This window comes from Chenopodium album, chromosome 4, assembly GCF_948465745.1.
Source record: "Chenopodium album chromosome 4, dcCheAlbu1.1, whole genome shotgun sequence".
Taxonomy (NCBI): domain Eukaryota; kingdom Viridiplantae; phylum Streptophyta; class Magnoliopsida; order Caryophyllales; family Amaranthaceae; genus Chenopodium; species Chenopodium album.
This window is the reverse complement of record NC_137837.1, coordinates 3,583,717-3,605,689: the sequence shown is the minus strand read 5'-3', so window position 1 is coordinate 3,605,689 and position 21,973 is coordinate 3,583,717. Positions and strand designations below refer to the sequence as shown.

General features: G+C 36.2%; 2 protein-coding genes across 2 annotated transcripts; both read left to right on the top strand.

The window, feature by feature from the left end:
- The first annotated feature begins 2,200 nt into the window (after positions 1–2,200).
- On the top strand, positions 2,201–4,750 carry LOC145626362 (uncharacterized). Its single transcript, XM_081678782.1, has 2 exons — positions 2,201–2,293; positions 2,916–4,750. Exon 2 carries the CDS (start codon positions 2,917–2,919, stop codon positions 4,726–4,728), a length of 1,812 nt encoding a protein of 603 aa, XP_081534908.1. The 5' UTR covers positions 2,201–2,293; position 2,916; the 3' UTR covers positions 4,729–4,750.
- A 2,454-nt stretch (positions 4,751–7,204) lies between these two features.
- Positions 7,205–12,631, top strand: LOC145628581 (CBS domain-containing protein CBSX6-like). Its single transcript, XM_081680916.1, has 2 exons — positions 7,205–8,039; positions 11,402–12,631. Exons 1-2 carry the CDS (start codon positions 7,696–7,698, stop codon positions 12,309–12,311), a joined length of 1,254 nt encoding a protein of 417 aa, XP_081537042.1. The 5' UTR covers positions 7,205–7,695; the 3' UTR covers positions 12,312–12,631.
- Positions 12,632–21,973: the final 9,342 nt, after the last annotated feature.

Below are 21,973 nucleotides of genomic sequence, written 5' to 3'. Positions count from 1 at the left end.
AACCCCGAATAAAGAGAAATATGTATCAAAAAAATAGAACCATTTGAACAATGAATTGTATCAATATTATTATTGTTATTATTATTATTATTATTAATTATTGATGATTATTATTATTATTTATTGATTATTATTATTATTATTATTATTATTGTTATTATTATTATTTATTGATGATTATTATTATTATTATTTATTGATTATTATTATTGTTATTATTATTATTATTATTTATTGATTATTATTATTAGTATTATTATTTCAATTATTATTATTATTATTATTATTATTATTATTATTATTATTATTATTTATTATTATTATTATTATTATTATTATTATTATTATTATTATTATTATTATTGTTTTTGTTGTTGTTGTCGTTGTAATAAGAGCTTAAAAGAATGAAATTTGGTTTTATATCATTAGCAATATCATTAGACATAAATTAAGAGCTGAGCTGAACTGAACTGAAGTGAACTGAACTGAACTGAACTGAACTGAATTTCAACGGAACAGAACAGGCCGTAATTGTACCATTGAAAGCATATAAATTACAAAAGTAATTTATTTTTTTTAGTACCATTATGTATTTTGAACTTAAATTTAAACACAAAACACACAAGAAAATTCAAGTTTATCAAGGTGATAAACTTGTAATACAAATCAAGCGAACAACTAGTACACCGTAATCCATTATACAAACCAAGTGACAAATTTGTTCTAGGGTAATATTGCTCAATGTTACAATAACATCAACCCTATTCACTTCACCTTATTTTTACTGAACTGAAATTATTTAAACTGAACTGAAATTATATTTGTTGAACTTAAATTATTTTTACTAAAGTGACATTATTTTTGTTGAACTTAAATTATTTTTACTGAACTGAAATTAATTATACAAAACTGAAATCATTTTTGCTGACTTGTAATTATTTTACTGATTTTCTTTTATGTTTCCTACTGAAATTATTTTTAGGATTTTTTCACATTTGCTACCACCTAAAACACCTCACTTCAGATTTGCTACCGTTTTAAAAAAAAAAATTAACCTTGCTACCACCCTAAACAGAGTTTGTTAGAAATTACTACCTCATGCCATGCACCGTTACAATCTCCGTCAGTGGGGCCGAACCACCGTCCAGCCACCCCACTACCACCCCCTCCCCCCTGACTGCGGCCGATGCCCAAAACAACGGCCGACGCCGGCGACCCCACCTCCCTTTCCCCCACCCACGAAGCTAACCCCCCTCCCTTTCCCCGCCCCACCACGAAGCCAACCCCCACTCCCTTTCCCCCACCCACCGAAGCCAACCACCACCAAATTCAGCCCCCCTCCCTGTTACTTCCAGCAGCCACCAATTCGCACCCACCCGCAACACCAGCTCCGCCACCAATTTCGCAGTCCCTCCTCAATTCGCAGCCACCATTTTGCATAAGCCTGCAACACCACCACAGCCACCAAATTCGCAAACCCCCAATTCACAAACCCTAAACCACCAAATTCGCAAACCCTCAATTCATTTGGGTGGCTTGAGGTTTAGGGTTAGGGGTGGTTTCAGGTTTAGGGTTCGATTCCGGTGGGGTAACGGCGGGGAGGGGGGCTGATTTCGGTGGGGGACGACTTCGTGGGTGGTGGGGTTGGCTTCGTGGGTGAGGGATAGGGAGGGGGGTTGGCTTAGTGGGTGGGGAATAGGGAGGGGGTGAGGTTGCCGCCGGCCGAATCTTTTAGCGCCGGCCGCCGGCAGGGGGGAGGGTGGCAGACTGGCAGTTGAGGGGATGGGGGTCGGTGGCAGTGAGGTGGCTAGGTTGTTTTTCTTTTTTTTTTTTATTATTATTTTTTTTTAATAAACTTAAGAAACTTAACGGAAATCCTAACGGATTCCGTTAAGTGGTAGTGATATCTAACAAACTCTAATTTAGGCGGTAGCAAAGTAAAAAAAAAAATTAAAACGGTAGCAAATCTAAAGCTAGGTGTTTTAGGTGGTAGCAAATGTGAAAAAATTCTTATTTTTAGTTAATATTAAATTTTTTTTAAGGCAAAGTGAACACGGAAAATCACTATTATTCCTGTCAAAAAAAAAAAATCACTATTATGTTGCCATGTTGGCAATTTGACCCACAATATTACTCCACTAATTAAAATTTATCCTAAAAAAAAAAGAAAAAAAAAAACTACTACCTACTTGATGAATTCGCCACCATTGAAGAGCACCAAATCCATCCACCTCTTTGCTGTTGCAGATGGCCAAAACCAATTTGATTCTGGGTTTAAAGTCACTCAAAAAGGGTAAATTTTCTTTCTTTCTCTCCTACCCAGAAATTTCTACCTTTCAATTTCACTTTCGAAATTTTGATCATTTTAATTCTGCTAATAAAACCCAATTCTTGTATAAAATTTCTGCAAATGGGTTTCATTCTAATTCTATTATTAGCAACTCTGAAAGTAGTGTAACTAGTTTTGAATACTCCATAAACATATTTGATAAGTTGATTGATGATCGCCCTTTACCTCCCATTGCCACATTTACTTCAATTTTGAAATCAATTCTTAGAGTTAGACATTATTCTGCAGCAATTCCCCTCTTTAAGAAGTTGTATTTGTTGCATGATCAAATTTTGCCTGATTTGTGTGCTCTGAACATGAATATTGAGTGCTATTGCCGCTTAAATCAAGTCAATTTGGGTTTTTCTCTTCTGGGTAAAATCATCAAGCTAGGTTATGAGCCTGACATTCGAACATTCACCAATTTGATTCATGGATTATGTTCAATCAACAGCAGTGTTGATGCTGTTAAGCTTTTTTACAAAGGTATTGATCTGGGTTTCCAGCTGGATTTATATACTTATGGAGCTTTAATTAAGTGTTTGTGTAAAACCGGGCGAAATGCTGATGCATTGAAGTTGCTTAGGATGAGAAGACTAATGGGTTGCAAACCCGATATTGGGATATATCATATGGTTATGTATGGATTTTGTAAGGACAATCTATTGCCTCAGGCTTCGAAACTCTTCTCTGAAATGATCAGTGATGGTGTCTTGCCTACTGTCACCACTTACAACCTGTTAATATGGGGACATGGTAAGTTGGGGCAATGGGATGAGTTATGGAGGTTATTGCGAGAATTGATTGATGCCGGAATTTCACCTAATACATCCTTGTATAATATTTTAATCGGTAGGCTTAGTAAAGAAGGGAGGATGAAAGAAATGGAGTGTGTTTTTGATATGATGATCGATTCTTGTCATGTTCCAAATACCGTAACTTACAGCTCGTTGATTGATGGATATTGTAAGAATGGTTTGATCGATAAAGCAAGGCAGACTTTTGACACTATGCTTGATATGGGTTGTACACCTAATGTTGTAACCTACAACTCCTTGGTTGATGGATATTGCAAACAATGCCGGATGGATGAAGCACTACAGATTTTGGATGCTATGCTTAGTAAGGGTTGTGCACCTGATGTTGTAAGCTACAGCTCCTTGATTTATGGATATTGTAAGAATGGTTTGATCGATAAAGCAATGCAGACTTTTGACACTATGCTTGATATGGGTTGTACACCTGATGTTGTAACCTACAACTCCTTGATCGATGGATATTGTAAGAAAGGTTTGATCGATAAAGCAATGCAGACTTTTGACACTATGCTTAATATGGGCTGTTCACCTGATGTTGTAACCTACAACTCTTTGATTAATGGATATTATAAGGAAGGCTTGATCGATAAAGCAATGCAGACTTTTGACACTATGCTTGATATGGGCTGTACACCTAATGTTGTGACCTACAGCACCTTGATCGATGGATATTGTAAGAAAGGTTTGATCGATAAAGCAATGCAGACTTTTGACACTATGCTTGATATGGGCTGTTCACCTAATGTTGTAACCTACAACTCTTTGATTAATGGATATTATAAGGAAGGCTTGATCGATAAAGCAATGCAGACTTTTGACACAATGCTTGATAAGGGTTGTACACCTGATGTTGTAACCTACAACTCTTTGATCAATGGATATTGTAAGGAAGGCTTGATCGCTAAAGCAATGCAGACTTTTGACACTATGCTTGATATGGGTTGTACACCTAATGTTGTGACCTACAGCTCCTTGATCGATGGATATTGTAAGAAAGGTTTGATCGATAAAGCAATGCAGACTTTTGACACTATGCTTGATATGGGCTGTTCACCTGATGTTGTAACCTACAACTCTTTGATCAATGGATATTGTAAGGAAGGCTTGATCGATAAAGCAATGCAGACTTTTGACACAATGCTTGATATGGGTTGTACACCTAATGTTGTGACCTACAGCTCCTTGATCGATGGATATTGTAAGAAAGGTTTGATCGATAAAGCAATGCAGACTTTTGACACTATGCTTGATATGGGCTGTTCACCTGATGTTGTAACCTACAACTCTTTGATCAATGGATATTGTAAGGAAGGCTTGATCGATAAAGCAATGCAGACTTTTGACACAATGCTTGATAAGGGTTGTACACCTGATGTTGTAACCTACAACTCTTTGATCAATGGATATTGTAAGGAAGGCTTGATCGCTAAAGCAATGCAGACTTTTGACACTATGCTTGATATGGGTTGTACACTTGATGTTGTAACCTACAACTCCTTGATTAGTGGATATTGTAAGCAAAGAAGGATGGATGATGCCATGCGTCTGTTGAAAGAGATGTCTAGTAAAAGGATAAGATAAAAACTAGTGGTGATGTTCCTAATCTTGTCAACTATAATATCCTGTTACACGGTCTTTGCAAAGACCATCAGCCTAAAGATATCTGTCAAACTCCTTAGGGAAATGATCGATCACATAATATTTCCTAGCAAATTGTCACACTTAAACATGTAGCTTAGTTTTATACACAGAATAAGTTCAGAAAGTTCTGTGTAAGGCTGGACTTGTAGCTGAGGCTAGAGGAGTTAATCTGGATGTTGAATGCGATTGGCTGTTTGCGTGCATGACTACTAACCATCAGCAAGAAGGTACTGCGATTTAACGGCTAGAAATGATGGTTCAAAGTGGGTCCGGTGTACTCCTAAGTTCTTCCTTGATAGGTGACTTATTGACCTGTGTTGGATTGTTAACTCAATCATTAATACAAGGAAAATTTTTAAATTAACACCCAAAAATGTATCCATTTTTAAAATAACCACTCGTTTAATTTTTTTTTTATTTTATTTTACCACCTCTTAAATTAAAAAACTACTCAGACTACCACCCATTGCAAAATTCGGGTGGATTTCTTGCATGTGGACCTACCCAATGGCTAGCAACGGCTATGTCTAAGCATTACAATCAACCATGTCTTAACTCCACCTCCCCTTTAAACCAGTTTATTAAGTACAAAACAACCTAAAACCAAAAGAAAACAAGTAAAAAAACCAAGAGCTTGTTATCTAAATTGCCACTACTACTGATCATCTTCTTCATGTTACCACTAAGAGTCGTTAGGTGAGGCCCACATAAGAGAAATCCACCGGAATTTTGAAATGGCTGGTAATCTGAGTAGTTTTTGAATTTAAGGGGTGGTAAAATAAAAATAAAAATTTAACGGGTGATTATTTTGAAAATGGATACATTTTTGGGTGGTAATTTAAAAATTACCCTTAATACAATGAATTCCCCAAATTCATCTTGAGATAGATATCTAAATCTTTGAATCTGAAGTCTTTCAAGGGTGTGGCAGATGAAGTACCAGTTTAGTATATGTGCCAGAAGTTGCATGGTTATTCAACTATTATCTGCTTGAAAGAAATTTTTATGTGACTAATTCATTTTTTGTCATCCTCTTTGAATGAAGCATCAAGACAATTATAGATGTACTTGACTGCTCCTTTAAACATGTTGTGAGAATAGCCTATAAGCAATAGCAGTATACATGCTCTGTTTACTTTGTACATACCACTCTTAGCCTTCAGCCTAAGTGCTACAATCAGCCTACTCGTACTATAATGGCGTTTTCATAAATTTCCCTCCATACTGCTCTTCTATGTCGTCTTCAGGCTTAGACTCTTAGTCTTAGAGTGGAGGGATATATCAAATACGTAGTATAAAGTACTAACAACTCAATCTCCGTACTTCATGAGTATATCTTTTGAAGTAATACGAGTAGTCGAGTACAACATCATATACACAAGCTCTTTTTAAATTATTTTAGTCAAACTGTTCTAATCTTGTACTCATGAGTCATGACACTACAAATTGAATCAAATTGAGCAATAAACTCCATCAACAAATAACAAATCTACGCCCCACATCTTAAAAAGTCCACTAAATTTTGTTGTTTTTTTGACTCTTTTCTAAATCCCTAATTTTATCTTCTTCTACAAATTAACACCCTATTTCTTTGGACATTACTAGAAAATAAATCAGATAATCTCAAATTACAAAATCTAGGTCAGAGAAAACCAAAATCACTAGATTTGTCATGTTTGTTGGTGGGCTTCTGTGATCAATTTTCCAATGCCTAAACTTTCAATCTCCTTATTACTACTACCCTTCATCTTCTTCTCATCTTCCTCAATTCCCTTGTGTCCCCTTGACTAGCTTAGCCGTCACAAGCGTCAATCACCCGTACTCTATCACTAATTGATAGGAGGGTCCACTGAAATACATACACATATGTCCACCTGTGTTACTTTGTGCTCACAAAACCCATTTCGGCTCAAGGCTTTCCCTTACATGCCGAAAGATAGGCAAGAACGCGCAATTAATTATACTAATTTTTTTTACTTCTATATAATAGTATACTTTTGACTGTTTCGGGTAGGAAAGAAAATATTGTTAGAATAAACTATGTTCACCCATCCAATGAGGATAAGGGACTAAGGGAGGTTAAAGAAAGAATATCAATTGCCATTAAAAGAATAGAGTGGAAACATAAACATCTTCAATTAATAAAACTATAACATCTTTATCAAACAACTTTAAACAAAACATTATTTCGTAAATTGTCTTAATATATACAGCAAAAAGAATATATTGTATTAAATTCGAAGTACACTTATATCGGAGTACATATATATATCCAATCTAAATACTTCATAAATCTGTATCATTTAAAACAATACGAGTATTATATCATACACACAAACTTTTTTAAATTTTATAAACCAAACTGTTCTAATCTTGTACTCATCAATCATTCATGACAAAATGAATCAAAATGAGCAATAAACTCCATCAACAAATAACAACAAATCTAACCCCACTTCTTGAAAAGTCTATCACTAAATTTTGTTGTTTTTTGACCCACTTTTTTTAACCCCTAATTTATTTCCTTCTACAAATTAACAAACAGTTCTTCGGACATTGCTAGAAATAATCTCGTAAAATTAAATAATTTAGGTCAGAGAAAAATTCAAAATCTCCAGATTCGCCATGTCTGTTGATGGCCTTCTGTGATCAATCTTCCATGGCCAAAACTCTCTCTCTTCCTATTACTGCCCTTCATCTTCTTCTCATCTTCCTCCATTCCCTCTTATAATAATTAATTTATTGATTAATCAACAATTCTCCCAATTTCTAGGAAGATATCAATACCCTCACTCAAAATCCCACCAAAATTTCGCAATTCTACAATCTGGGTTTTTCTCAAAACCTTAAAAAAATCATACCCAGTTCATCAAAAATCAATTTTCAGTGAAAAATTGGGGCAAAAAGATGGCTTCTGTATTGGTTTATCACGTGGTCGGTGATCTGACGGTGGCGAAGCCAGAGTTGGTGGAGTTTATGGAGACGGAGACGGTGGAGGCGGCGATAAAAGCGATTGGAGAATCAACAGAGGGAGGAATTCCGGTTTGGAGAAGGAAACCTCAAAAGGGTGTGACTGAAAATAGTGAAATGAGGTTGCAAAGATTTGTGGGTATTCTTAATCCTTTGGATATTGTGGCTTTTTTGGCAAAAGATTGGTGTTTGCAGGATCAGGAGAAAGCTATGAAAACCCCAGTTTCTGAAGTTGTTGTTCCTAATAATTCACTGCTTAAGGAAGTGGATCCTGCTACAAGGTTTGAATTTTGATTTTATTTTATTTAATTTTTCAAGTTTTTGTTGTGATTGATTGTTTTAATGTACCTTCATTGTGAGATGTTTTGGTTTACGAGCTAATGATGTAGACGTGATTCGATCATAGATATTGTATCCACAAACTGATCTAGTTGGCATTCCACTTATAAGTTTGCTTTTTATTGTCTTTTGTTCCAATCATTTGTTAGGTTTCATTGATTTTATTTTGTAAAGACCAAACAATGATTACTGTATACTAGTCACTTAAGGTGGTGTTGTACTGTTGTATATATGATTTGATCCAGTATACCACCCCAATGCTTTTAAGGAACTCAAGTACTATGTAGTTGGCAATTTGACATCCACTAATAAGTGTGCCTTTTATGATGCAATAAATTGTCTGATTTTATTTGATTTAATTTTAGAGGCTATTTTGCAATCCTCGTTGCTTGATGTTAAGTCAGGGCTTGGTTTGCTCAACACTTAATGTAGTATAATTTTGAGACATTTTGAGTTGACAATCTATATTATGAAAGTGTCATGTTCGTACTCTCCTTAGATCTGTTCCTGGTTTACTTGTCCTGGATGGTTTTGTTAATTTTGTTTATGTGATTTGCGTCATCAATGTATCAAGTACATAAGGATTGTTTCTAGTTCTAGTTTGATACTATTGATCAGTCCTAGTTTATTTCAAATTTGTTTGAATTTTCTATTTTGAAAAGGACTTGCATCTATAGTCTCACTCAAGGCTATTGGAGTTTTGGGAGCAAAGATTGGGGGAAGCTTCATCAATTCTTGTTTTGATTTAGAGTGCTAGAATTGTAACTTGATCATGGATTAGATCTCATGCAAATGACTTCAATTATTATTTGAGCATTTTCTAGAGAGAATATCAATCAATCAATCAAAGCCTTGATCCCATAAGTGGGGTCGGCTACATGAACCGTAAGTGATTATTAAGTGTAGTCATCGACAAAAATCTTCCTCCTCCATCTCCTACAATCCAATGCCTCATCCTCATGTAAATCCATATACTTCATATTCTTCCTAACTCCTTTCAATTAAGTCATTTTCGGTCTCTCTCTCCCTCATTTAACCCCACCATGGCCCCACTCTTTGCACTGGTGCACCCTCGGGTCTCCATCTTACATGCCCAAACCAACGCAGACAATTTTCCCTTAGTTTGTCTGCAATGCCTACACCCCTACTTTCTTGCGAATAACCTCATTTCTGAATCTGTTCTTATTTTCTTGCGAAGTATACTATTCTTATTTTTCTTTTTGATAGAACTACTTTTGATCTTCTTTTTGTAGAATTGCTTTTGATCTTCTATTGCTTCTAAACACCATTAATTTGTCTTGGATTGCATATAAAGTAGATCCCTTTGCCATGTTGACCATTTTAGCACAAATGATGCATCTGTCAAATCTGAGTGACATTGGGAATATAAATGTCGGAATAGCTACAGGACACAGTCTGTATCCTTCTGATTGACTGTAATCATGGAATGATGATGCAGCTTAGGCATGTTGCCTGGATCCTGTGGGGGGGGGGGGGGGGGGGGTTGGGGGGGTTGTAACAGCAGTTGGTGATGGTTATGTTAACGTTTTTCATGGTTGGTGTATAGCTGTCCGATTTTTGTAGTCAAATGCCCTCTACATATGTTGTCGCTCCAAACAATAACTTTAATTACTCCGTAGTTGAACTCGTGTTGTGTCTGTGACCAATCTTGCTATAATTATTGGCATGGTATTTTTGGCTTGCAAATAACATATGATGCATTTTAATTTGGGAGATATAAGTATACAACTTTAGATATCATACATTATTGCTCAGTCCAGTACTTTTTATGCAAGATAAACCTACCCATTTTGTTTATGATTGTTCATGTTCTTCTTTGTGATCCTGCTTGAGTAACCATATGTTTGATGCACTTCTTGTGTAGACAGTCTAATTTTGTCTATTGACTATTGTAAACATAGTAACTGGGATTAAATTGCTTCAAATTGCACAATGGTTAGTATCCAGCACGTCACAATAAGCCATTTGAACCATTGTATATGGTAAGTTTTAGCTCATGTTATCAATGATCACTTTGAAAGACGAGTCACACTAGAAACTTTTTTTTGGTTTGATCTTTCAATGGGATAACTTATGGCTTAGTTGAGTTTCTAGAGGGTTACTTTGAGACTTAAGAAAATAAGCAGTAGACACCCATTGCATCTGTGCTAAAATACTTGAATTAAACTTCAAAGTTTAGGATGGTTGGCAGTCTTGTTTAGATAATGAAACATCAGGAGATTATTTGTGTTAAGTCCACAGTCTTGTCACATTATCACTCTCAGAAGGATTTATATATTTAATGTATTATTGTATGGATAAGTTGGTTTATAAGTGTAGACAGTTGCTTCTGCTCTCCATTCAAACATGACTGAGTGCTCAGCTTATTGCTTGTCCACTTAGGATGATACTTTAGACCTGCCTTTTTTGGAGACCTGGATGAATTTTAATAGACAGAATTGTTAGAAGCTGTTGCATACATGTTAGAACTTAGAATAGTTTAACTTTACGCAGAATAAAAAATGCACAAAATAGGTGTGCAAAATTGCTCAGAGAAGCCTTTACCTGCACTCGCAAGTGAATTTGCCAAGAGAAGCAGCTTTATGATCTTTTGATGCACTTATTTATGTTGCACAAGAAACTTGTAGTCCAGTTAGCCACCTCCCTCATCCTCATTTGTAGATAGGAAGAAATAGATTACCCATTAATAGGGTCAACACTCAGCAATTGGATCTATTTTTCCACCACAATGGGTTTCTTGGGTTAATACTCGCTCTATATGCCAAAAAAATCATTTGGGGGGGGGGGGGGGGGGAGTGGGGGATGCTATTTTTGTTCTTGAAAAACCCAGAACAGCATCTACAGACAACAATAAGAAAGAATTTGTTTCAATGTATGAGATTGTAGTGTAATATGGTGGAATTTCTTGGAGCTGTTTGAGACTGCTTGTATGTCTCTAGTAGACATTGTTGGTTACTTGATTTTTACATAAGCTTCTGCTGCTGCTCCAAACAATCGAGATATATTTAGTTTTGTTTTGATTACTCATTTATCTTGTTTAGATTACTTGATCAAGTGGGAGTACGTAATATTAATCACATATATCTTGCATTCTTATAAATTGAAATTCATGCAATGTTTATTTTTTTATTTATTTTTATTTTTTATTTTTTTTTGGAAATAAAAAACTCTGATTTGGCAATTTATGTCAGCTACCCTGCCTTATTTCTATTTCACATTGAGCTCCATATAAAGAATCGTTTAATATTGTTTACTTATGTTTTTCATTGTTTATTATGCCAAGATTGATAGATGCACTGGAAATGATGAAACAAGGTGTGAAGCGTCTTCTTGTGCCAAAGAGTGTGGTATGGAAAGGTGTGAGCAAGAAGTTCTCAATTCTTTACAATGGAAAATGGCTAAAAAACATAGAGGCAGGGAGTAATGCTAGTAGCATCGCAAATCTCAATCGCCCTTCCTCATCTACCGCCAATATCAGCAAAACAAAGTATTGTTGTCTCTCTAGAGAAGATGTTGTTCGTTTTCTCATTGGCTGCCTGGGAGCACTGGCTCCTGTTCCTCTCTCTTCCATCTCCTCTCTTGGAGCGATCAGTTCTCATTATTCCTCCATTGAGGCCTCCCTCCCTGCTGTTGAAGCCACCAAGAAGCTGCCTCACGACCCAAGTGCGGTTGCAGTTGTGGAGTCTACTCCTGATGGTGAGCATAAAATCATAGGGGAAATATCAGCATGTAAACTATGGAAATGTGATTACTTAGCTGCAGCATACGCTCTAGCCAATCTCTCTGCCGGGCAGTTTGTTATGGGTGTTGAGGATAATATGTCACCAAGGTCGGTTCCTGATATTGGAGTTAACTCCACTGTCAAAGGAGACAGTAACGGAACTAATGGGAGTGGTTCAATGAGGCTTAGGAGATTTAGCAGTAGAAGCATCGGATTTTTTGGAAACTCTGTTAGCCCCAATTCTGGGGCTAGAAGTATGTATAGAGGAAGAAGTGCTCCTTTGACATGCAGAGCTACAAGCTCGTTGGCTGCTGTTATGGCTCAGATGCTCTCTCACAGGGCAACCCATGTTTGGGTAACTGAGGGTGAAGATGATGTTTTAGTTGGCGTTGTTGGGTATGGGGAGATCATGCATGCCGTGACTAATAGACCACCACCACCACCACCATCAACTGTCTCTACAAACCAATAAATTTTGGGACGATCTTCTGATTCTGAATCATTTTAGTAGTTGCAACTACATCGTGTTCATCTAGAATGGTTCCTAGTATGGTTACACTTGTTTCACTCTATATCTCAACTCGATACCTTGGGAGTCTTATGTTGTAAAGAATGATTAGTAGTGCGGGAACATGCTTTCTTGTAGCTGAATGTTTTGCCATTAGGCTTGGTGAGATTTGGATTATTTATTTGTTTATATACTCTAATCGAATAAAAACTTGGGAATTCTCCCATGATGTTGAGCATTATGAACCTTTAGAGATTGCAATTTCAGCATTTTTGTATGATTCACCTTGCAATTGTGTATTTTACACCTTGCGATTGTGTTTTTGAATTAACTTCATGTTTTTTTTTTTTTTTTTCTATTTACTGCTTTGAACATTAATATATGAAGTGAGATATAGAGTGAAAAAACTTAATGTCAAATGATAAGCGTTTCTAGCTTGGATCTGCCATGCTCGGTTTCTACCTTGGATCCATGCTTGGTTTTTAGCTTGGATTGGGCTCATGCAAAATGAACATTTTTGCCTACGATTGTCCAAAAACAACAGTCATTGTACACTATCTTTTTATTCACTATCTTTTTATTTGACCACTTGAAGTTGGCCTTTATGAAAACAACAGTCATTGTGCGACTTATACCATTCACCATTGTATTATAATTAACTATGTACGGAGTAGCATACATCTGAGTGTATCTAAATAGATATATATAGAGAGGATGAAATTACATAATTACGGATTGTAAAGCGTGGTCCGAAGACTATCAACCATTGATTTATCAATATGCTATATTTGTATTAGAGCTGTCAAAAGTTGACCCGATCTGAAATACCGACTCAAATCCGATTATTAACCGACCCATCTGAACCCGAAAAATGGTGACCCAAACCCAACCTGAAACCAACCCTAGACCCGAGTTGACCCGAGTATGTGAAACCCGAACCCGAACATGAACTGACCTGGAGATGACCCGACCCGAATATAACCCGTAAATTATTGACCTGAATCGAACCTGACTTGAACCGAAATTGACCCAAACCCATTTTAACCCGTCATAACCCGAATTTAACCCGACTTGTTACTAACCTGACCTAAATTCAACCCGACTCGTTCCTAACCCGACCCAAAATTTAACCCAACCTGTTACAAACCCGACCCGAAATCAATCCGACTTGTTATTGACCTGACCCAAATTCAACCCAACTTGTTATTGACCCGACCCGAATTTTACCAGAACTATTACTAACCCGACCCAAAAATTCAACTTGATATATTACTAACCCGACTTGAAATCAACACGACTTGTTATTGACCCGACCTAAATTCAACCCAAATTGTTCCTAACCCGATTTCAAATCACCTTAAATGCAATTTAGACCACCTTATTATTATTGATCAAAGCATTTTGTCTAGGGAGACCAAGTCAGTCCAGACCAGCAAAAGAAAGGAGCATTATTCTCAAATTTAAGAGTTAAATATAGTATATATTTGTTGTATGGTCAAAGCAGATAATTATCTTCCTAAATTATAGACTATAGTTCTCTAGTATATTGCCATATATATATTTAAAGACAGAGGAAATAATTAGCTTCATAAAAATGATAATTATCTATTTATCATTAGTTGAACCCGAATATGACCTCGCTGGAAATGACCCGACCTAATTGTAACCTGCAAATTTTTGAATCGAACATAACCCGACTTGAATCCGAGAATGACCCGACTTGAAAATGACCCAACCTGATTATAACCCGCAAATTATTAACTTGAACCGAACCCGACTTGAACTCGAGAATGACCCGACTTGAAAATGACCCCACCTAATTATATCCCACAAATTATTGACTTGAAATGAACCCAACTCAAACCCGAGAATGACTCGACGTGATTAAAACCCGCAAATTATTGACTTGAATTGAAACCGACTCGAACCCGAGCATTACCCTAACCCGTTTTAACCCGTAAAAACCCGAATTAAATTCGATCTATTGTTCACCCGACCCGAATGTAACCCGACCTGATATTAACCCGATCCAAACCCGATAAGAAGTATGACCCGATGTAACCCGACTAAAGCATGACCCAACCCAAACCCGACCTGCATAGGTTACGAAATTAATCCGAATTGATCCGACCCGAGTTGACCTGACCCACTCTTACCGACCCAAACCGACTCTTTTACCTGAATTGACAACTCTACCCGAAACCTCCAAAATTTCTCAAAAAGCGTGGATATTAGTTTTCAATTTTGGAATTTTTTGACTTTTTTTCACCCAGATTTAAAAATTGCCGAAATGTTTACCATGGCCCCTAATACCCTCTGAGAGTCCATTTGGCAGGGTGGAACCATCCAATTTGCCTTTAAACGACCAATTTACCGGTTTACAAATTGCACCGATTTCATTAAGTCAAGCCTGCCACGAACATTTATGACAACAAATAATGATCTATCATATATAGTTCCAAATGGCATTATATGACCCCGAGATGTTTCTCATACAATTTCAAGACCTTTCAACACCGGGCCCCGAAACCTCCAAAATTTCTCAAAAAACGTGGATATTAGCCTTCAATTTTGAATTTTTTTAACTTTTTTTCTCCCGGAAATAAAAATTGCCGAAATGTTTACCATGGACCCTAATACATTTTAGGAGTCCAATTGGGTGTGTGGAACCATCCAATTTGCTGTTAAACGGCCAATTTACCGGTTTACAACTTGTACCGATTTCATTAATTCAACCTTACCACGAACATTTATGACAACAAATAATGATCATATATGGTTCCAAACGACATTATATGACCACGAGATATATTCCCAAGAATTTCAATACTTTTCGACACCAGGCCCCAAAGACTCCAAAAATTCTCAAAAAACGTGGATATAAGCCTTCAATTTATGAATTTTTTGTTTTTTTTTTGCCCGGAAATAAAAATTGCTGAAATTTTTACCATGGTCTCTAATACCCTCCGATAGTCCAATTAGGTGGGTGGAATCATCCAATTGGCCTTTAAACGACCAATTTACCGGTTTACAACTTGCGCCGATTTCATTAACTCAAGTCTACCACAAACATTTATGACAACAAATAATGATCATATATGGTTCAAAAAGACATTATATGACCCTGAGATGTATTCCCTAAAATCTCATGGCTTTTCGATATCGGGCCCCGAATTCTCCAAAATTTCTCAAAAAGCGTGGATACTAGCCTTTTTATTTGGAATTTTTAGACTTTTTTCGCCCGGAAATAATAATTGTCAAAATGTTTACCATGTTCCCTAATACCCTTTGGGAGTTCAATTGGGTGGGTGGAACCACCCCAATTTGCCTTTAAACGACCTATTTACCGGTTTATAACTTGCACCGATTTCATTAAATCAAGCCTATTACAAACATTTATGACAATATATAATAAACATATAAGGTTGCAAACATCATTATATGACACCGAGATGTATTCCCTAAAATTTCAAGGCTTTTCGATACTTGCCCCAAACCACCAAAATTTAATTTCTCAAAAGGCGTGGATATAAGCCTTCAATTTTAGAAATTTTAACTTCTTTCCCTCGAAAATAAAAATTGCCGAAATTTTTACCATGATTCCTAATACCCTCCGGGAGTCTAATTGGGTGGGTTAAACTATCCAATTGCGTTTAAACAGCATATTTACTGGTTTACAACTTGCACCAATTTCATTAAATCAAGCCTACCACGAACATTTATGACAACATATAATGATCATAAATGTCTCTAAACAGCATTATATGTCCCTGAGATGTATTCCCTAGAATTTCAAGACTTTTCGATAACGGGCCCCTAATCCTCCAAAATTACTCAAAAAGCGTGGATATTAGCCTTTAATTTTGTAATTTTTGACTTTTTTTTGCACGAAAATTAAAATTGCCGAAATGTTTACCATGATCCCTAATACCGTCTGGGAGTTCCATTAGGTGGGTAGAACCATCCAATTTGCCTTTAAAGTTTAAACGACCAATTTACATGTTTACAACTTGCACCGATTTCATCAACTCAAGCCTACCAAAAACATTTATGACGACAAATAATGATCATATATGGTTTCAAAAGGCATTATATGACCCCGATATGTATCCCCTATAATTTCAAAACTTTTCGACAACAGGCCCCGAAATCTCTAAAATTTCTCAAAAAGCGTTGATATTAGTCTTCAATTTTGGAATTTTTTGACTTTTTTTCGCCCGGAAATAAAAATTCCCAAAATATTAACCATGGTCCTTAATATCCTCCGGGTGTCTAATTGGGTTGGTGGAACCATCCAATTTGCCTTTAAACGACAAATTTACCGGTTTACAACTTGCACCGATTTCAATAACTCAAGCATACTACGAACATTTATGAAAACATATAATGATCATACATGGTTCCAAACGGAATTATATGACCCCGAGATGTATCCCCTAAAATATGAAGACATTTCTACACCGGGGCCCGTAAAACATGAAAAATTCTCAAAAAGCGTGGATATTAGCCTTTTATTTTGGAAATTTTTTACTTTTTTTTCGCCTGAAAATAAAAATTGCCGAAATGCTTACCATGGACCTTAATACATTTCAGGAGTCCAATTGGGTGTGTGGAACCATCCAATTTGCTGTTAAACGACCAATTTACCGGTTTACAACTTGCACCGATTTCATTAATTCAAGCCTACCACGAACATTAATGACAATAAATAATGATCATATATGATTCCAAACAGGATTATATGACTCCGAGATGTATCCCATACAATTTCAACACTTTTCGACACTGGGCTCCGAAATCACCAAAATTTCTAAAAAAGCGTGGATATAGCCTTCAATTTTGTAATTTCTGACTTTTTTTTCGCCCGAAAATAAAAATTGCCAAAATGTTTGCCATGACCCCTAATACCGTCTGGGAGTCCCATTGGGTGGGTAGAACCATCCAATTTGCCTTTAAACGATCAATTTACCGGTTTACACCGATTTCGTTAACTCAAGCCCACCACGAACATTTATGACAACAAATAGTGATCATATATGGTTCCAAACGGCACTATATGACCCCGATATGTATCCCCTATAATTTCAAGACTTTTCGACACCGGGCCTTGAAACCTCCAAAATTTCTCAAAAACGTGGATATTAGTCTTCAATTTTGGAATTTTTTTACTTTAATTCACCCGGAAATAAAAGTTTCCGAAATGTTAACCATGGTCCCTAATATCCTCCGGGAGTCTAATTGGGTTGGTGGAACATCTAATTTGCCTTTAAACGGCCAATTTACTGGTTTACAACTTGCACGGATTTCATTAACTCAAACATACTACGAACAATTATGACAACATATAATGATCTTATATGGTTCCAAAAGGCATTATATGACCCCAAGATGTATCCCCTAAAATATCAAAGCATTTCTACTCCGGTCCATAAACCATAGAAATATCTCAAAAAACGTGGATATTATTAGCCTTTTATTTTGGAATTTTATGACTTTTTTCGCCCGAAAATAAAAATTGCCAAAATGTTTACCATGGACCCAAATGCATTCCAGGAGTCTAATTGGGTGTATGGAACCATCCAATTTGTTGTTAAACGACTAATTTACCGGTTTACAACTTGCACCAATTTCATTAACTCAAGCCTACCACGAACATTTATGACAATAAAAAATGGTCATATATGGTTCCAAACGGCATTATATGACCCCGAGATTTATATCAAAACTTTTCTACACTAGGCCCGTAAATCTTCGAAATTTCTCAAAAAGCATAGACATTAGCCTTTAATTTTGGATTTTTTTGACTTTTTTTCTCCCGGAAATAAAAATTGCCGAAATATTTACCATGAACCCTAATACATTGCGGGAGTCCAATTGGGTGTGTGGAACCTTACAATTGGGTTCCAAACAACATTATATGACCCCGAGATGTATCCCCTAAAATATCAAGACTTTTCTACACTAGGCCCCCAAACCTCCAAAATTTCTCAAAAAGCGTTGATATTAGTCTTCAATTTTGGAATTTTTTGACTTTTTTTCTCCCGGAAAAAAAAATTGCCGAAATGTTTACCATGGTCCCTAATATCCTCTGGGAGTCTAATTGGGTTAGTGGAACCATCCAATTTTCCTTTAAACGACCAATTTACCGGTTTACAACTTGCACCGATTTCATTAACTCAAGCATACTACGAACATTTATGAAAACATATAATGATCATATATGGTTCCAAACGACATTATATGACCCCGAGATGTATCCCTAAAATATCAAGACATTTCTACACTGGGCCCGTAAACGTTCGAAATTTCTCAAAAAGCGTGGATAGATATTAGCCTTTTATTTTGGAAATTTTTTACTTTTTTTTCGCCTGAAAATAAAAATTGCCGAAATGCTTACCATGGACCTTAATACATTTCAGGAGTCCAATTGGGTGTGTGGAACCATCCAATTTGCTGTTAAACGACCAATTTACCGGTTTACAACTTGCACCGATTTCATTAATTCAAGCCTACCACGAACATTTATGGCAACAATTAATGAACATATATGGTTCCAAACGGGATTATATGACCCCGAGATGTATCCCATAGAATTTCAACACTTTTCACCACCGAGCTTCGAAACCACCAAAATTTCTCAAAAAACGTGGATATTAGTCTTCAATTTTTATTTTGGAATTTTTTGGCTTTTTTTTCGGCCGAAAATAAAAATTTCCGAAATGTTTACCATGGTCCCTAATATCCTCCGGGAGTCTAATTGGATTAGTGGAACCATCCAATTTGCCTTTAAACGGTCAATTTACCGGTTTACAACTTGCACGGATTTAATTAACTCAAGCATACTACGAACATTTTTGACAACATATAATGATCATATATGGTTTCAAACGGAATTATATGACCCCGAGATATATCCCATAGAATTTCAACAGTTTTCGACATCGGGCTCCGAAACCACCAAAATTTCTCAAAAAGCGTGGATATTAGACTTCAATTTTAAAATTTTTTACTTTTTTTTCACCCGAAAATATAAATTGCCAAAATGTTTACCATGGACCTTAATACATTTCGGATGTCCAATTGGGTGTGTTGAACCATCCAATTTGCTGTTAAACGACCAATTTACCGGTTTACAACTTGCACCGATTTCATTAATTCAATTTTACCACGAACTTTTATAACATTAAATAATGATCATATATGGTTCCAAACGAGATTATATGACTCCAAGATGTATCCCATAGAATTTCAACACATTTCGACACCGGGCGCCGAAACCTCCAAAATTTCCTAAAAAGCGTGGATATTATTAGCCTTCAATTTTGTAATTTTTGACTTTTTTTTGCCCCGAAATTAAAAATTGCCGAAATGTTTATTATTATCCCTAATACCGTCTGGGAGTCCCATTGGGTGGGTAGAACTATCCAATTTGCTTTTAAACGGCCAATTTACCAGTTTACAACTTGCAACGGTTTCATTAACTCAATCCTACTACGAACATTTTTGACAACAAATAATGATCATTTATGGCTCTAAACTGCATTATATGACCTCGAGATATATCCCCTATAATTTCAAGACTTTTGGCCACCGGGCCCCGAAACCTCCAAAATTTCTCAAAAAGCGTGGATATTAGTCTTTAATTTTGGATTTTTTTTGACATTTTTCCGCTCGGAAATAAATATTGCCGAAATATTTACCATGGTCCCTAATATCCTCTGGGAGTCTAATTGGGTTGGTGGAACCATCCAATTTGCCTTTAAACGACCAATTTACCGGTTTACAACTTGCACGGATTTCATTAACTAAAGCATACTACGAACATTTATGACAACATATAATGATCATATATGGTTCTAAACGGAATTATATGACCCTGAGATGTATCCCCTAAAATAGCAAGACTTTTCTACTCCGAGTCCATAAAACCTTCGAAATTTCTCAAAAAGCGTAGATATTATTAGCCTTTTATTTTGGGATTATTTGACTTTTTTTCGCCCGGAAATAAAAATTGCAGAAATGTTTACCATGGACCCTAATACATTCCGAGAGTCCAATTGGGTTTGTGAAATCATCCGATTTGCTGTTAAACGACCAATTTACCGGTTTACAACTTGCACCGATTTCATTAATTCAAGCCTACCACGAACATTTATGACAACAATTAATGAACATATATGGTTCCAAATGGGATTATATGACCCCGAGATGTATCCTTTAGAATTTCAACACTTTTCGCAACCGGGCTCCGAAACCACCAAAATTTCTCAAAAAGCGTGGATATTAGTCTTCAATTTTGTAATTTTTTTACCTTTTTTTCGCCTGGAAGTAAAAATTGCCGAAATGTTTACCATGATCCCTAATACTCGTCTGGGAGTCCCATTTGATGGATAGAACCATCCAATTTATCTTTAAACGACCAATTTACCGGTTTACAACTTGCACGGATTTCATTAACTCAAGCCTACCACGAACATTTATTACAACAAATAATGATCATATATGGTTCCAAACGGCATTATATGACCCCAAGATGTATCCCCTATAATTTCGAGACTTTTCGACACCGGGCCCCAATACCTGTAAAATTTCTCAAAAAGTGTGGATATTAGGGCCTGTTCTTATTGACTGAACTCCGCTAAACTGAATTGAACTGAATTTCAACGTAAGAGAGCAGGTCTTAATGTTCAATTTTCGAATTTTTTGGCTTTTTTTTTCGCCTGAAAATAAAAATTTCCGAAATGTTTACCATAGTCCCTAATATCCTCTAGGAGTCTAATTGGGTTGATGGAACCATCCAATTTGCCTTTAAACGGTCAATTTACCGATTTACAACTTGCACGGATTTAATTAACTCAAGCATACTACGAAAATTTTTGACAACATATAATGATCATTTATGGTTCCAACGGCATTATATGACCCCGAGATGTATCCCATAGAATTTCAACAGTTTTTGACACCGGGCTCCGAAACCACAAAAAATTCTCAAAAATAGTGGATATTAGCCTTCAATTTTGAAATTTTTTACTTTTTTTTTTCGCCCGAAAATATAAATTGCCGAAATGTTTACCATGGACCTTAATACATTTCGGATGTCCAATTGGGTGTGTGGAACCATCCAATTTGCCTTTAAACGACCAATTTACCAGTTTACAACTTGCATCAATTTCATTAATTCAAGCCTACCACGAACTTTTATAACATTAAATAATGATCATATATGGTTCCAAATGGGATTATACGACCCCAAGATGTATCCCATAGAATTTCAACACTTTTCGACACCGGGCCCTGAAACCTCTAAAATTTCTCAAAAAACGTGGATATTAGCCTTCAATTTTGAAATTTTTGACTTTTTTCGCCTCGAAAACAAAAATTTCCGAAATATTTACTATGATCCCAAATACCGTCTGGGATTCCCATTGGGTGGGTAGAACTATCCAATTTGCCTTTTAACGACCAATTTACCGGTTTACAACTTACACCGGTTTCATGATTTCAAGCCTACTACGAACGTTTATGACAATAAATAATGATCATTTATGGCTCTAAATTGCATTATATGACCTCGAGATGTATCCCCTATAATTTCAAGACTTTTGGACACCGGGCCTCGAAACCTC

Excerpts from the sequence above, each read along its gene's own strand:
- LOC145628581 (XM_081680916.1), top strand. The coding sequence starts at position 7,696 with ATGGCTTCTGTATTGGTTTATCACGTGGTCGGTGATCTGACGGTGGCG. Across the intron at positions 8,040-11,401 it reads GAAGTGGATCCTGCTACAAG|ATTGATAGATGCACTGGAAA; the intron begins GTTTGAATTTTG and ends TATTATGCCAAG.
- LOC145626362 (XM_081678782.1), top strand. The coding sequence starts at position 2,917 with ATGAGAAGACTAATGGGTTGCAAACCCGATATTGGGATATATCATATG.